This window comes from Carettochelys insculpta, chromosome 29 (assembly GCF_033958435.1).
Source record: "Carettochelys insculpta isolate YL-2023 chromosome 29, ASM3395843v1, whole genome shotgun sequence".
NCBI classification, from domain to species: domain Eukaryota; kingdom Metazoa; phylum Chordata; order Testudines; family Carettochelyidae; genus Carettochelys; species Carettochelys insculpta.
The window spans coordinates 14,425,809-14,442,343 of NC_134165.1; the positions used below are offsets into that span (position 1 = coordinate 14,425,809).

The 16,535-nt window shown below is 57.9% G+C and overlaps 1 protein-coding gene across 2 annotated transcripts; it reads left to right on the top strand.

Moving 5' to 3' along the window:
- The first annotated feature begins 500 nt into the window (after positions 1 to 500).
- On the top strand, positions 501 to 14,174 carry PRIM1 (DNA primase subunit 1). Of its 2 annotated transcripts, none has more exons than XM_074979699.1 (13): positions 501 to 697; positions 2,010 to 2,167; positions 4,286 to 4,392; positions 4,840 to 4,913; positions 6,266 to 6,402; positions 7,241 to 7,299; positions 7,820 to 7,928; positions 8,348 to 8,440; positions 9,180 to 9,554; positions 9,731 to 9,800; positions 10,671 to 10,759; positions 11,854 to 11,952; positions 13,259 to 14,174. In XM_074979699.1, exons 1-13 carry the CDS (start codon positions 595 to 597, stop codon positions 13,493 to 13,495), a joined length of 1,710 nt encoding a protein of 569 aa, XP_074835800.1. In that variant the 5' UTR covers positions 501 to 594; the 3' UTR covers positions 13,496 to 14,174. The 2 variants fall into 2 exon arrangements, with proteins under 2 accessions (XP_074835800.1, XP_074835801.1); XM_074979700.1 differs by having other exon boundaries at positions 507 to 697; positions 9,180 to 9,300; positions 13,259 to 13,427.
- Positions 14,175 to 16,535: the final 2,361 nt, after the last annotated feature.

The window sequence follows — 16,535 nt, forward strand, 5'->3', positions numbered from 1 at the left end:
CCCCACCTCCTAAATGACCAACGGGGCGCTGGTCACATGGTGTGGGGCCAGCCCCAGACGCAGAGCAGGGTATGGGGTACACAAAAGAGGGCCAATATCTGCAAATGAAATGGGAAACAGACCGCATGGAGGGGGCTGCTGGGCACATGGAGTGAGGCATAGGACACAGGGGGGCACCAGGCAGGCGCAGTATGGCGCAGGGCACGGGGTACGGGACACAGGGGGGCACCAGGCAGGCGCAGTATGGCGCAGGGCACGGGGTACGGGACACAGGGGGGCACCAGGCAGGCGGAGGATGGCACAGGGCATGGGATATACGACACAGGGGGCACCAGGCAGGCGGAGGAGGGCGCAGGGCGCGGGGTGTAGGACACAGGGGGGCACCGGGCACATGGAGGGGGACACGGGGCACACGGAGCGAGGCGCAGCGAGCTGGGCGCAGGACACACGGGGGAACCAGGCAGACGGAGGACAGCGCCGAGCACACGGAGCCGCGCCGCGCCGCGGGGGTGGGGCTCCCGCCCGGACTACAGCTCCCAGCCGCCCCGGCCGGCTCACGTGCGGCTCCCGGTTCCCGCGCTGCGCGCCGGGGCCATGGCCGCGTGGGAGCCGGCGGTGCTGCCCGACCTGCTGCCGCTGTACTACCGCCGCCTCTTCCCCCACGGGCCCTACGGGCGCTGGCTCAGCTACGGCGGCGGTGCGCGGGGGCCGGGGGGCGCGCCTCGGGTGGGGCAGGGGCGGGGGATAATGGGGGTGCATGTCGGGGGTGGGGGTCACGCGGAGGGAGAGAGGGTGGGGGGCACATGCAAGGGGAGATTGGGGTGCATGGCGGGGGTGGGGGCTCAGGCCTAAAGAGAGAGGGCAGATGAAGGGGGAAGTGGGGGTGCATGCATAAGGAGAAGGGATGGGGGCACATGCAGGGGAGATGGGGGTTTATGTTGGAGGTGGGGGGCACATGCAGGGGGAATGGGGTGCATATCGGGGTGGGGGTCACGCAGAAGGGGAGAAGGTGGGAGCACATGCAGGGGGAAATGGGAGTGCATGGGGGTGGGGGCACGTGCAGGGGAGATGGGGCTCATGCATACAGAGAGTGGGTGAGGGGCACATGCAGGGGGGTGGGGCTCACGTGGAAGGGGAGAGGGTGGGGGCACATGCAGGGGGAATGGGGTGCATATCGGGGGTGGGGGTCACGCAGAAGGGGAGAAGGTGGGAGGACATGCAGGGGGAAATGGGAGTGCATGGGGGTGGGGGCACGTGCAGGGGAGATGGGGCTCATGCATACAGAGAGTGGGTGAGGGGCACATGCAGGGGGGTGGGGCTCACGTGGAAGGGGAGAGGGTGGGGGCACATGCAGGGGGAGATTGGGGTGCATGTCGGGGGTGGGGGCTCAGGCCTAAAGAAAGGGGGCGGGGGCACATGCAGCGGGAAATGGGGGTGCATGCATAAGGAGAGGGGATGGGGGAACATGCAGGGGAGATGGGGGTGCATGTTGGGGGTGGGGGCTCATGCATAAGGAGAGGGGGTGAGGGGCACATGCAGGGGAGATGGGGTGCATATCAGGGTGGGGGTCACGCAGAAGGGGAGAGGGTGGGGGCACATGCAGGGGCAAATGGGGGTGGGGGCTCATGCATAAGGAGGGGGATGAGGGGCACGTGTAGGAGAGATGGGGGTGCACTCATCATCTGGGGTGGATGATGATGTAGAGGACCATGAGAACGTGTGCACAGGGTGGGGGTGCAGGCAGGAGGTAGGGGCAGAGGGGTGCATGCACTGAGCAGGAGAATTGGAGGGTGCTGGAAGGGGGCTGTGTATGGTGAGGGGAAAATGGGGCCATGAAGCAGGATGCGCAAGAGCATAAGGACAGAGTCTAAAAGACCCATGTCCAGAGTTTGGTGGGGGCAGCTGGGAAAGAATGAACATATGGGATGAGGAGCTGTGGGTCAGGGCTGGGGGCCCATCCATCCCTGTGTCCGCCCTGGCGCCTTGTGCAGCTGCTGTTTCCTTTGCAGTGGAGAAGAATTACTTCCAGCGGCGGGAGTTCTCCTTCACGCTGCGCAGTGACGTCTACCTGCGCTACCAGTCCTTCAGCAGCCCCCAGGAGCTGGAGAAGGAGATGCAGAAGATAAGTCCCTACAAGATTGACATTGGCGCTGTCTATTCCCATCGCGTGAGTTCGGGTGGGGAGACGTCCTTGGGTTTCGTCCGCATGGAACACTGTGATCAATGTAAAATTCCACACGCGGCCGGAGCCCCTTGGCTATGCTGGCCTCCCCCAGGGTGCACAGCCAGCCAGGAGCCGGCCGCTCCTTCCAGTACAGGGTCAGGGTTCGCAGTAGCATCCAGGCATCCAACTGAAGCCCCGTGGCACCTTACAGACTGACAGATATTTTGGAGCATGAGCTTTCGTGGGCACAGACCTGCTTCATCAGATGCATTTGATGTGGGGGTCTTTGCCCACGAAAGCTCATGCTTCAAAATATCTGCTAGTCTCTAAGGTGCCACAGGACTTCTTGTTGCTCTCGAAGATACAGACTAAGGCAGCGACCTTGCTGATACCAGGCATCTAACTGTTTGTCTAGTTTTACAGCAGGCTCCCTAAAAAGCACTAGCAAGGTCAGCACAAACTAAAGTTTCACACACTTGTTTATTGCTCCGTATGATTTCAGGGTAAGTATTGTTGTCAGATGCTACCAGGGTGGTGCTCTGCTCTCTCCAGTGCTGGTATCACTCGGCTGCGTGTGTGTGTTCCCTCTGTGCGCTGCCCCAGCTCTGCAGACAGCCGACACAGCAGACCCGAAGAGAACCCCCAATGACCACAGAGTCTAGTAAGGTGCGAAGGCACGTCGGCCAGGTTTATTGCCGTATTGGACACAATAGTAGTTCCCTGTAGACTTCTTAGTCTAAGTCAGGGCATACTACAAATATGCACCCACAGTCAATGGACTTGGCTCAGTCAGTGGCAGGACTTTCCGCTGCCCCCTTGGCCGGACCCAGACCACACCCCAGGGGTACATTCTTATACACAGGTACAAACAATTCACACATCACTCCTGAGGTACTGAGGTACAACCCTTCGACGTAGTCAGGTGCCGCCTCTCACATTGTACATGTTGGTTCGAACAGAACAACTCTATCCATCATATTACCCTTCTGCCCCTGTCATTGGGATGGGTCAGCCTGTTCCTTCTTATCTGCGGAAAGTTCCAGGGTCGGGTGTTCTGGTACCATGTTCCTACCTCACTATGCTGGGTAGAGATGTTTATGCAGCATCACCCCTCTTCTTGCCACCGTCTGTGAGCAATGCGTCCCTTTAGCTCACAGCTGCACTTTGCTTTCTGTTAGCAGTTTTGACCATTACTTTAGTTCAGGCCTAAGGCCTCATACTGGGCCTGTACTTACTACAAGTATCACGCTGAAATGTAAGCACAGGTTGACCCCCTCTAATGTCTGGCAGCCTCTGCAATCTGGCGTGCTTTTAGTTAGCCGGACGACCGCTTCTCGTCGGTGTGGCCAAGTTTCCCACGGGCCCGTAAAGTTTCTTTCCAGCCACCTGTCCTGGCTCTCGGTGTTCTGGGCTGTTATTTTGCTCTAATTTCCCCCTAAATATCGTTGACAAGCCCCAGAAGCAGTGAAGAGTTGATAATTCAGCTAGGCAATATTGGCCTCCCCGGTCCGGCAAATTCTCTGATTCCACACCAGTCAGGTCCCCAGGGTGCCGGACGAGAGAGGTTCAACCTGCATCTATAGTCCCGTCTGTCAGGCGGGGGTAAAATGGCGAGGGTGAGCAGTTTGTTGGGCGCTGTGAGGCGTCGGTGTGCTGAGGGGCTGGTTTTGCAAGCACGTGGTTGTGAAGTGAGCTGGAACCTGGGGGAGGTGAGACAAACTGGACTCCGGAAAGGGGCATAGTGCACTGGCGAGGCGGAGGGCTGCTGCATTTGAGCACACTGGGATGAGAACCCAGGAAGCCCGGCTCCCATCTGGGGTGGGAAATGCCCTGGGTGTGGCAGAGCCCCTGCTGCAGCATGGATGCCCGGGGGTGTGCCTGACTCCCTTCCCCCATCAACACTGCCCTACCCCACCTCTTCCCTAGGAGGGAGGGAGGCAGAGGAGTTGGGCAGCGGAGCCCAGGGTGGGCAAGAGGCACTGCGGGGAGCTTGTAGCAGGAGCAGTTTGGCTTTTGCCCCTGCGGACACTCCATCCCCAGAGCGCACATTGAATCCACCCCAGCAGTCACCCGTGTGGGGCCCGCAGCCGTTGAAACTGACCCCTCCCGCCCCTCCTGCAGCCCAGCCAGCGCAACGCTGTCCACATGGGCGCCTTCCAGGCTCAGGAGAAGGAGCTGGTGTTCGACATCGACATGACCGATTACGACGACGTCCGGAGATGCTGCAGGTAGCTGCTTGGGCTGCGGTCGGTCCGAGAGGGCCCCAGCGCACAAAGATATGGCGGGAGACGGTCGTTGTCCTGGAAGACAAAGAAACCTAGGTTACAGTGGGGGAAACTGAGGCAGGAGGTGGGCCATGGCAGAGCTGTGGCCCTGCTCTGTAACCCAAAGGCCAGCGTTCCCCGGAAGGGCCTATGCTGAGAGCATTGGATTTGATTCCTGGGCGACCAAAGGAGCAAACCAGCAGCCAGGGACTCCATCGAGCGCTGGGCGGGCTGCAGTTCCAATGTTATTTTGCAGCCGTCCCTGGAGAGTTCCCCCTCGGAGTGTGACCCTGGGGTGGGATACGCGGTGCGGCTCTGACCCCGTGGCTCGCGTGCTGTGTCTGGGGCGTGGGGTTTGTATTGTGCGAGGCTCACGCTTGCTCGGCTCTGCCTGGGCCGCTCTCCTTCCAGCTCCGCTGAGATCTGCTCCAAGTGCTGGACCCTCATGACCATTGCCATCCGCATCATCGACCGTGGGCTGGTGGGTGAGTACTGGCCACGCTCCTTTGGGCCGGGGGCTGCTGCATGGCCTGGCCCACAGGGCTCTGACGTTCCCTCTCTCGCTGGGCCCCCGGTGGCTGCTCTGCTCTCTCCCCCCCCCTCGGCCGCTTCCACTTGTGGAGAACTTTTGGCTGCCCTTGGCGGGGATGGGACCTGCCAAGACCACACGTCCCCTCGGGGGCAGTGCTGATTGTCCCGCTGGCCCGCGACGGAGCACTGCATCCTGGGAGACGACGGTGCTTTAGCACAGCTGCGGTTGCCAGCTCTGGGCACTGTGATGGAGTTCGGGGGGGGGGTGCATGTGTGAGACTCAGGTTGGATGTGTGTGAGACAATAAGGGCAGCTCCCAGCGGCTGAGGATGACCCTGGGGCTATAACCTAGGCTGGCAGGTAACACCTCTGCCCTGAACGAAGAGGAGGGAGGATGTGATGGAGTGGGGGGAGTGCATGTGTGAGTCAGGCTGGATGTCTGAGGCAAGCAGCAGCTCCCGGTGGCTAAGGATGACCCTGGGGCTACAACTGGCAGGTAACACCTCTGCCTGAACAAAGAGCAGGGAGGAGCTGAGCTGGGTTTTAAATCGGGGGTGGCAGTAGAGGCTAGGAAAAGGGAGAGCTGGAAGGCAGCCAGCCGGAGGAGGGGGAAGCTACACCCCAGAGGGGCACCCCTCAGGGTCTTCTCCCCAGGACAGATTGAAAGGACTGTCTCTGGCTGCTGTGCTGTCGCTTCTGTGAGAAACTGGGCATCTGTTGCCTAATAAACCTTCTGTTATACCTGCTGAGTGAAAGTCACTCCTGCCAGCGGGGGGACCCCTGAACCCCATCACAGAGGAGCCAAAGGCGGGGGGTTTGAATCAGAGGCAGTTAGAAGCTGGGGGGAGAGGGAGCTGGAAGGCGCCAGCCTGGCAAGGGGGGAAGCTACACCCCAGAGGGGCACCCCTCGGGCTCCTCTCCCCAGGACAGGTTGGAATGACTGTCTCTGACTGCTGCACTGACTCTTCTGTAAGAAACTGGGCCTCTGTCACTAAATAAACTTCCTATTCTACCTGCTGAGTGAGAGTCACTCCTGCCTGCGGACAGGGTGCAGTGCATGGGGACCCCTGAACCCCATCACAGGCACCAGTTATGACACTGTTTGTCTGCACCCTCCGGCCAGCGGGACGAGCCTCCCTCGGGGCCATCTGCAGACTTCAGCTGCACGACCGGCTGTGTGGAAATGCCTTGCTTTATGCACCGCGTCCCCCAGCATCTCCCAGCCCTTTGGGGGCCCTGGATGGTTGATGGGGGAATTTTCTCTTGTATCCTCTTTGTTCTGATTTTGCTCCATGTCTCCCCCCAGAGGATTTTGGGGTGAAGCACCGTCTGTGGGTGTACTCGGGCCGGCGTGGGGTGCACTGCTGGGTATGCGATGATGCCGTCCGGAAGTGGTCCTCCGCCCTGCGCTCGGCGGTCGTGGAGTATCTCTCCCTGGTGAAGGTGCGTGGGAGTGCTCGGGGCTGGGGGGGTGCCTGGCTGGGCTGAGGTCCTGGCTGTCTCCCAGGTCTCTTCGGAAGCCAGGCTGCACTGAGCAGGGCAATGCAAATTGGAGAAGAGAGAGGACATGTTAAGAGCTTTCAAGTACCGAAAAGGGTGTTACAAGGAGGCGGGAGAAAAATCGTTCTTCTTGGCCTCTGTGGACAGAACAAGCAGCAATCAGCTTAAACTGCAGCCAGGGAGGAGGTTTAGGGCGGACATTAGGAAAAACTTCCTAGCTCCCGGGGTGGTTAAATGCTGGAATGAATTACCTGGGGAGATGGTGGAATCTCCATCCCTGGAGATATTTAAGAGCAGGTTAGACAGACACCTGTCAGGGATGGTCTGTCTGGACAGTGCTTGGTCCTGCCATGAGGCCAGGGGACTGGACTTGTTAACCTCTCGAGGTCCCTTCTGGTTCTCATAGTCTATGAAATATGGGCCTGTTGGTCAAAGGCTCCACTGGCCCTGGCCACTGCAGTATCAGCCGTGGCTTTACCTGCCCAACCCCTGGAAGACAGGGCAGCGCTGAACTCCCTGACTGGATAACTGAGGCGCAGCCATGTGTCTCAGGCAGGGACTGCAGGCTCCCTCTTGCAGGACTGTGATGTCCAGGCATCGGTGGCTGGTCTGGAGGTGCTGAGCATGGAGCTGTGAACGTTCAGCTCCTCCACAGATCGTGGCCCTGGAGCCAAATTCTTGCCCGCCCCAGGGCCTGGTGCTGGGCTCCTCGCTCAGCGCCTGGCCTTCAGAGAAGGGGCAGGATTGGGTTGCGCGATCCTTCTCCTCTTTCACTCCCCAGGGCGGGCCCGAAACTGTGAAGAAGGTGAACCTGACGGAGCCCATTCACCCATTCATCAGGTCAGTGGCCAGGACATGGGTGGCATCCCATGTCCATCAGCCTGGCCGAGTTGCATGGGACACCCTGCTCTGGGATGCGGTGGAAGTGTCTCTCGGCCACATTCAGGCCCCTCTGTGCCATTCTTGGGGGGGTGGGGCGGAATGACTCCCTGGGGACCAATGCCAGCCGATATGGAGCAAGATGTTAGGGGTTCTACATCCCCTCTGTGCAGCCCCTGGCATGGGATTAGGTTAGGGTGTGGCTAGATCACCCTGAGTTATGACTCCTCTCCGCTCCCCAAGAGTCACGGGGAGAGGAGTATATCTTAGAGCAGTCCCAGGGCTGCTCTAACTCAACCGGCAGCCAAGCTGTTCAGATGCCCCTCGCCCTGCATGCTGGGAGGACGTTGCTGAGCATCAGGCCTGCCATGTGGAGTTAGAGGCATCAGGATTGAGGCATTGCATTCCCGTCCTCTACCAACGTGCCTGGTGGTTCATCATGCCACCTCCTCTCACCACGCTCCTCCCCCTGTTCTCCCAGCAATTCGCTGCGTCTGGTGGAGCCGTACTTCGAAGAGTATGCCCTGGTGGGCCAGGATATCCTGGGCAGCAGAGAGAGCTGGGAGAAGGTGGCTGCCCTCGTCCCAGAGCATATCCTTTGGCTGTTCATGGGGCCTTGCCTGGGGTGCTGATTGTGCAGTTCAGGGTCGGGGTGGTGGGCTAGAACGTGAGGGTCACCCAAGACAGGAGTGCTGCTTGTTCAGAGGGTGACGCAGCTCCTGCCTTATGGATGGTGGATTCAGCCCCCAGCTGGGCTGATGTGAGGTGAGTTGGTACCAACATTCCTTCTTTTTTTTTTTTAACTCTATCTGTGTGTGGAATAAATTTTATGTGTGAGGAATGTGTGGATGTGCACCACCAGTAGAAATGCAGGCTGGCACTGGGGGCGTTCTGCTAAGCAGCCTGGAGGCACCTGATTCTCTCCTGGGTGTCCGCCCAAGCGTTCAGCTTGCAGGGAATGCTGGTTGGTCCTCAGAGAGGCTGGCTGTAAACCCTTAACAGCTGATCACCGCTCCGCGAGAGCCTGCTGCTCGAATTCCCCAAAAAGCACGATTCAGTCCAGCGCTGGGCAGTCTTGAAAAGCAAAGTGGAGAAACACAAGGTAAGGAACAGCCGGAGAGTGCAGCTGGGGGGAATCAAAGCAGGTTGTGACTTGCGGGGGGATGGTTGGTCTCTGGGCCTGATTCATTGAATGATTCCCTCTTCCCCCTTGGGGAGGCGGAGTGATGAAACATACATAGTGCTGCTGCTTCAGTCTTGTATGGGGCAGACCCAGCACGTCCTAGGATAACAACAGTGGTCAACTGTAGTCCGACGTTTTCCACTGGTCTGCCTCAAGGAGCACTGCAGAGATGGGCATCTTTACCTGCCATGCTATTGGTGGGGAAACTGAGGCACGGCGAGACGGGGGGAGGTATTTGCCAGAGGCAGAGCTGGGAATGGAATCCGGGACCCAGATCGAGCGCTGGTCCCCATGAGGGTGGGGGTGCCCTCGGGAGAGCCTGCCTTCCAGACATTGCCCCATGGCAAGGGGGCTGGTTGGGGGCCTGTGACTGAACCTGGGATGGTGAAGTCCTCAGACCAGAAACGAGGAGTGTGTGGGGCCTTGTGACACACACACACACGGATCAGAAACAGAGAGTGTGGGGCTTTGTGACACACACACACACGGATCAGAAACAGAGTGTGTGGGGCTTTGTGACACACACACACACGGATCAGAAACAGAGAGTGTGTGGGGCCTTGTGACACACACACACACGGATCAGAAACAGAGTGTGTGGGGCTTTGTCTCTCTGTCTCACACGCACACAGCCTGTGACTGTTCTCCCTGCTCCCAGCCCAAGTTGCACACGGTGAAGGAGATCGTGCTGCAGTACTGCTTCCCCCGGCTCGACGTCAACGTCAGCAAAGGCGTCAGCCACTTACTGAAGAGCCCGTTCAGCGTCCACCCTAAAACAGGTCACGCCGCTTTAATCAAAGGGTGGGGCCTTCAGGTGATGCACCCACTGGGAAGAATAAAAATCAGCGCCTCTGCCAGCCCCTCCTCCCTGCAGACCAGGCTGGGGAGCGATTTCGCTGCTAGATACTCCTCTGGTTTGTGCGGTGGGGAATCCTGGCCCCCGAGCATCCCTTCCAGCAGGGAGGTGACAGGCAGTTCCTGCCGGCTGAACCAGGTGTCCAAAGGACAGTCCCGTCCCCAGCCTGCACTCCTGGTGAGCTGTCCCTGCAGCTCACTTCTCTCCCTGTCCCCTCCCTCCCTGCAGCCCTGGCTGTGCACCCCCCCAGCTCTGTGCAGCTCCCAACCCAAGGGAGTCCTGAGCCCGGACTGTAGCCTCGGGCGACTCAGGAAACACACTGCTGCAAAGTGACACTGTTTTGCTTCTCCCAGGTCGGGTTTCGGTCCCCATCGATTTGCAGAGGCTGGATCAGTTCGACCCGTTCGCTGTTCCAACCATCAGGTACCCCGAGGCTGTGGGGTCGTTCCCCCATGTGCTGGGGCTCGCCTGTCTGTGTGCCACACTCGCTTCCGATTGAGTCTGGGCCTCCGGCATCGCCAGGCAGAACCCGGTGGATTTTGGGAGAGGTTGGGAAACGGGACGGGAGAAAACGGTGGGGAGCACGGAGCTTCTGCCGCGATGCTCAGCTGTCGAGGAGAGCCGGGGGAGGCAACGGCCTTCCTCCCTGGCATGCAACCTGCTCTGTGTAACATGAGAGTGGCTGGTCAGGAGGAGAGAGTGCCGGCCGCCTGCCCATCCAAGGGGGACAAAAGAAAGAGACATGAAGCAAGGGACAGTGGGGAATTCCCCAACCCTCTGGCATATGGGGGACAGGAGGGTGGCACAGGGGAGCTCCTGGCTGGGGGTGCAGCTCCCTGGGGAATGCAGACACAACGAAAGGTGCGCCCCTGTGTTCCCTGTAACCTGAGCACTTGGGTGGCTGCCCAGCAGAGATGCAGCTGCCACCCAGCTCATTAGCAGTGCGCCCACAGCCAGCAGCGTGTGTCTCTGTGGTGGTGCACATCCAGACATGCTTCAGTGTATGTAATAAAAAGTATTCTGCACGTGGAAAAAGTTAAAGGGAGCACTGCTGTGACACACGCACACGTGTTGTTTATCAGCACTGGGTGGATATGGCCAGTCAGTTCGTTTATCTGACACAGCAGTGAACCCCTGTCCTGCAGGATCTGGGCAGCACCAGGTGGGCTAGTCCTGCTCTCCACAAGCGAGTGGCCCTGCAGTGAGGCTGATCTCCTGGGTGGCTGATTGTGGCTAGAGGGTAGCCAGGGGCGTTGGGTGCCCCTCTTTCAGGGATACTCTGCTTGTTTTTAGCTCCCTGTGCAACGAATTGGACACCCCTAACAAGGAGGATGGAGAGAAGGAAAACGAGGCGGAACCAGGGGCCAAGCGACGGACCAGGGGTGAGTGGCCAGAGGTGGCAGAGGCAAAAGATGCTGAGTACATTTGTATGGGGCCGTGGGAGGGAGCAGAGCCTAGGAGACAGAAGACCTGGGTTCTGGGCCAGGCTCGGGGCCCATGGGCAAGGTCTTGCTGGGCTCTCTTGAGTTCAGTCTCATTATTCCCATTCCATAGATGTGGAAACTGAGGCACGCACAGGGTCACTCACTCCAGCAGCCTGGTGGTGGAGATGGAACTTGAGCCTGTCTTCCGAGTGGCGATCCTGTGCCCTAGCCACTAGGCGGCACTGCCGGGGTAGCAGCCCTCTGCAGTATTGTGGGTGCATGCAGCAGTGCTGGGGGTGAATTTTCCCTGATGCAAAAATGGTGAAGTCTAAGTTAAGGAACGGGCCTGGCTGGAGATGAGTTCATGTCATCCTCTTAATCGGGGCAGGCCAGGCAGGGCCTGTGGGCCAGATTCAGCCTACCACGCCTTTTAATCTGACCCACAGCCAGCTCCTACCTCTGGCTGCTGTCCCTGCCTCCAGCCAAATCTCTCGGCTCCTATTGGCTGGTTTCTGACCAATAGGTACTGAGAGATTTTGCTGGGGGCAGGGCTAGCCTGCGAAGCCCCTTCCTCCCGGTGCAGAGAGCCACATGGAACAGCCCATGAGCTGGGGCTGCTTGCCCAGGTAGGGAAGCCAGCCTGAGAGTGCTGCTGCCTGGGAGCTGCTCAGGTAGGCGCCTCCTGGCCAGAGCCTGCTCCTGAAACCTCAACGCAGCTCCTTCCCAGACCCTGCGCCCCAATCCCCGGCCCTAGATCACAACCTCCTCCTTCAAACTCCCTTTCAGACCCCACCTCCCCCTCCTGCAGCCCAGGCCCTACCCCACACTCTCTTCTGCACCCAACCTCCATCCCAGACCCTGCTCCCCGCCGAAGAAAAGCACCACCATTGATTGCTTGCTGAAATCTTGGATTGCTTCCCTGCCCATCCAGTCTGATTGCCAAGGTTTCAACGGGTGATTGAGGAATTGTCCTGGTCGGATCCTATAGCTTACCCTATGCCAGGGGCTGTGTGGGAGTTTCTCCTGCTACATGGGGTGTCTTTCTCCCTTAGACTACAAGAAAACCAGCTTGGCTCCCTACGTGCGAGTCTTCGAGGAGTTCGTCGAGGAGATGGACAAGTCCCGCAAAGGAGAGCGGCTTAAGAGAAGCGGTAGGGGCCGAGTCCATCCCTGGGGACAGGCCTGGGCCTGGCCTTTTCCAGGCCGCTCAAAACCTTTCCCTGCAGAAATACGGCCTGGACTCCTGAGTGTGGGAGGGGGAGACGCTGCCCAGCAGTTGAAGCAGAGATCAGCATTGGCTTTAACGTGCACAGTTAGCCGGGGTGGTTGTAACCTGCATGCAGAATGCCCCTGTCTTTTCCCCTGCTGGGCAGCCGGCCTGCGAGCAGTGAAACCGTACTGAGTGGGGTTGGGAATCGTGAGCCAGGCCGGAAGGTGCATGCGTGGGGCTTAGAATTACGGCATGGAGGTTCAGCTGGTAATCAGGCTGTGTTGCCTGCCCTGCTTGTGCCACATCAGGATTTTGCAGGGAAGGTGCAGGAGTGGAACCTGGAAGATCCAGAGTCAGTTTCCCACCTTTGTGAATTTGGGCAAATCCATTTAGCTGTGTGCGCACCAGCGTTCCCTGTAAGCTGAGCACCGGGGCAGCCGCCCAGGTGCTGCCCAGCTGGTGAGCAGAACACCCACAGCCAGCAGCCTGTGTTTCAAAGGTGGTGCACAGCTGCCCAGATCTGGGTGTACATAACAAAATTTATTCTGCCCATGGCTGGAAAAAATGAGAGGGAACCCTGCTGTGGGGCATGGGGGCTAGCGACCCTTCCTTTGCCTAGTTGTCTAGGACAGAGACATCTAGCGCCATGCAGCCCAGACTTCAGCCAAGGCTTCTGAGCTCCGCTGTAGTGCAGATTAATAAGCAATCCAGGGACACGCTTGGCAGGGAAAGTGACTACAGGTGGATGGGCAGCTTTAGGGAGCAGTGATGCTGCTGGGTCCAGTGAGAACCTAACCCAAAGGGCGTTCCCTGCTGGAGGGGTTGGAAGTACAGGGGGCCTGTTTACATGAGAAGCTTCAGCTCACACCAGCAGCACGTGGTGGGGCTCTTCAGTGGGTCTCCTGCAGCACATGATGTTCAAACACGGTGCGATTGAACTAGTGACCAGTCCCAACCCTTTTACTGCATGATTGACCGATTGTAGGTGGTAAAATATGACCCTGGTTGGCCATTGTGCTGTGAGAAGAACGCACGACCATCCATCTTTCCCCGTCATTCCGCTTCAGCCCGACAGTCCAAGAAGCAGTGAATTCCCATGGCCAGGGTTCTGTTGGGTCGCAGGGCTGGCTCCTGAACAGCTGAGGTCTGAGCATCGCTGGCTTAGGGGAAAGGAAAGGCAGGGACCTGCCGCCCGCTGCAGGTGCAGATTTCTCTGTCGTGTAAGAGCTTGTTTCTCTTTTCTTTAGACTTACAAGGAGATTTCTGAGGACGGCAGCCCCTCCAGCGGGGATATCCACATCTGCTACAGCTGGCCAGCCGTCGAGAGAGCTGTGATGGGGACAGAGGGCTGTTCTAGCTGTCTTATTCTTCCTGGCATTAAAGACTTTTCCCAGCAAGACCGGAAACCTGTCTGGTCTTGCCTACAGGAGGGAGAGAATTTGAATGGACGTTTTTGGAGCTATTGTGAGCAGATGACACCGTAGGTTCTTGGCAAGAAATCAGAACTGCTGCCATCACTTCCTCGCCTCGTCTGCAAGCTGCAGGCGATTTAGACCGCCCCATCCTGTTGGCGGCAACAAGTGCAAGGTGGAATTTTACTGTTGATAATGTGGGATTCAGGAGAGGAAGGATGCGGGCTGGTTGTTCAAAGAGGAAGGGAGGAATTTGCACTGGCTGAAAGATTCCGAGTGCGCTGGGGCCAGCAAAAAATGTCCCCCTCGCCCTCTGCCAGTTGGAGTAAGGGCACTGCCTGTAGTACCTTCGGCTGCCCTTTCAGCCCGGGAGGGGAAAGGGGGTGAGTGGAGACTGTCTCTCGACTGCTGCTGCCTTTTGCCAGCATGGAAGAAAAAACCTTCTCTGGAGCAGAAGCAGCTGCTTGACAGCGCTGGCTGCAGGAGATGGTCGTTTCTAAGCATGGCTCCTCCCAACCTGGACCTCGACTGGCCGACTTCAGGCATCACAGGCTCCTCCGGTTGCCTCTCTTCTGGCGTACCATTCCAGTGTGGCTCCAGTTTGTGTCGTTGTCTCCCGGCTGCAGGTTTAATTTGCAAGCTCTCCACGAGTCCGGGCAGCCTGGGTCTGACGGCCCAGGAAGAGCACCCGATGTTTCCTCCTTTTCTACTTTTTTGCGCAAAAAGAAACTTATTAAAGGGTTTTGTTAGAGACTATCTCTCCTTTTGCTGGGGGGGTTGTGTGGTGGGATGCTCACTGACCACGGGGGGAGGCTAGCCAGTGATCTGAAAAGGTTATTGATGCTCCTCTCTCATGTCTCTGGCTCTTCCATTTAGTTTTGTTGCTTTCTCCTTTTGTTTTAATGCACAAGTTTAGGACATATCAAAGTAAGGAAACAAACGTGGCTCAGGAGTGGGATAAAGTACCAGCGCTCTGTCACCATCCCCCTGCCCCTCCAGTGCCACCAGAGCCCTGTGGACGGATAATTCAGGTGTAGGGCTTAGCTGGGATTTTGTCCTGTGAAAGATTTCCCAGGCAAGGGATCATTTAAACTCACTGCTGAGCAAATCCAGCTGCCGGAGCGCCCCCTGTTGACCTTCAAGGGAGGGTTTCCACTTCTGAAACTGGCCTGGAAGTCATTTCAAACCCAACACCATCCCCCAGCTGGCACCTGCGGGCTTAAAATCACCTTTTGGTTTTCCCGAGAGGTGAGCATTGATCATCGCAGTTGTCTTTCAGTATCGTAGAATCCTAGGGCTGGAAGGGACCACAGGCTGGAGAATTTCAGCTGGTGGCTTCGGCGTGGAATCCACTAGCGGGTGTTTGTTTAAAATTCATCTCCCAGAAAAATCAGCCATGGGGTCCGGTGGCATCTTAAAGGCTAACAAGGGTATTGGGGCCTGCGCTTTGAGGAGGTGCTGCTCGCTTCTGCTTAGTCCTTACGGGGACACGGGACTCCTGGGTATGTTTGCAGAACCAGACGAACAGGGCTGCCTCGCTGAAGCCTGTCTTCAAGAACGTTGCCCGCTGTTCATTTGAAGACCCCAAGAGCTGGAAAACACGCTGTTCCCTCTGCCTTATTTCTCCCTGGATTGTGTCTGACTTCAGTCTGCAGCCTTTAGTTCTGGTTCTGCCTTCCTCCAGTAGATGAAAGCACCCTGCAGTTTCTGGGATTTCTGTCTCTGTGAAGCTAGACCTCAGGCTCAGATTGCTTCTGGGTCCTCCGCTTGTTGAGTTGAATCGATCTGACCATCAGTGGCTTCCCTCTCCTGTGCGCTGCACACCCAGACAAAGGGGTAATGACAGGACGGCACAGGGAAATGGCGCCGCTGAACAGGAGGAGCTTGTAAATCAGGCTTGCGTCCTGTGGATGTTTTGCGGGCCTGCTTAACTTCACCCTTGGGAGCTGTTCTGTGGACGCGGCACAGAAGTTAGACCTGGTACATAACGAACCAACGGTAAGTGTGATAGAAGAACTGCACTGGATGAGAAATCAGCACGACACTAGGGATGAAGGGATCTAGCTTTTCTACTCCAGGCGCAAAAGGGGAGCTTTCATGGGGAACACTGCCAGACAGAGAGTTTGCTGGCAGATAGCTACGGGCAGCACCTAGCCGGAGCTGGGCACACGTGGGAAGGGAGAATGGTTTTACGCTCATGCTTCCCTTTCCCAGAAATCTCAGGGAGGCTGTGCTACCTACTGGTTATAGAGTGAGAAAACATTTTCTGTTCCTAGGTCACTGCGGAAAGTCACTTCACTGCCCCATGCCTCAGTTTTCCCATCTTTAAAATGGGGATGATGATAGATCTCAAGGGGAGGTCACTGATAAGAGTTAGAGCTTATTGATTGTACATATAGACAGGCCTGTTGATTGTGGGGGGCAAAGGGGGCAAACACCAGGGGCTTGGGCAATTTATACGGGTTTGGGGACCCTGGCAGACTAAGGCAGGTTTCTTGCCCACTCTTATTCTGTGCCACTCCTGGAAGTGGCCAGCACTGTTCCTGCAGCCCCTGCTTGGGGGGGTATCTCCACAGGCTGTCCTGAGTCCCAGCTTCACAGTCCCCCTTGGCTGGGAACTGCAGCTGTAGGGGCAGAGACACATGGACTCTGAAGATCCCGTGTCAAAGTTGCTGCCAGAGAGAGATGCTGGTCACTTTCAGGAGCTGCCTGAGGTGAGTGCCACCCATGACACCTTCCTGTACCGCAACCCAGAACCTGCACCCTCCCACACCTTGCACCCCCTCAGCCTGCACACTGCACCCACACCCCCTCTCCCAGAACCTGCATCCCCTCCCTCACCCAAACTCTGTCCCAGAGCCTGCACCTTTGCCCATACTTCAACCCCCTGTGAGGGTGAGGACGGAAGAAGGCATGGAGTGAGCAGGGCAAGGTTTGTATTACGCAGCTGGAAACCCTCTTGGGTGGATAAGTGGAAGCCCTGCTCATGTAGGCAGCTTGCTGGGCACCAGGTAGTGCAGGCACAGCATTGCCCAAATGCCAGGCAGCCCACAGGCACTGCTTGTAGGCCTTCGGTTGTTCTGAGGCCTGGAATTGCTGCTGTTGCTGCCTG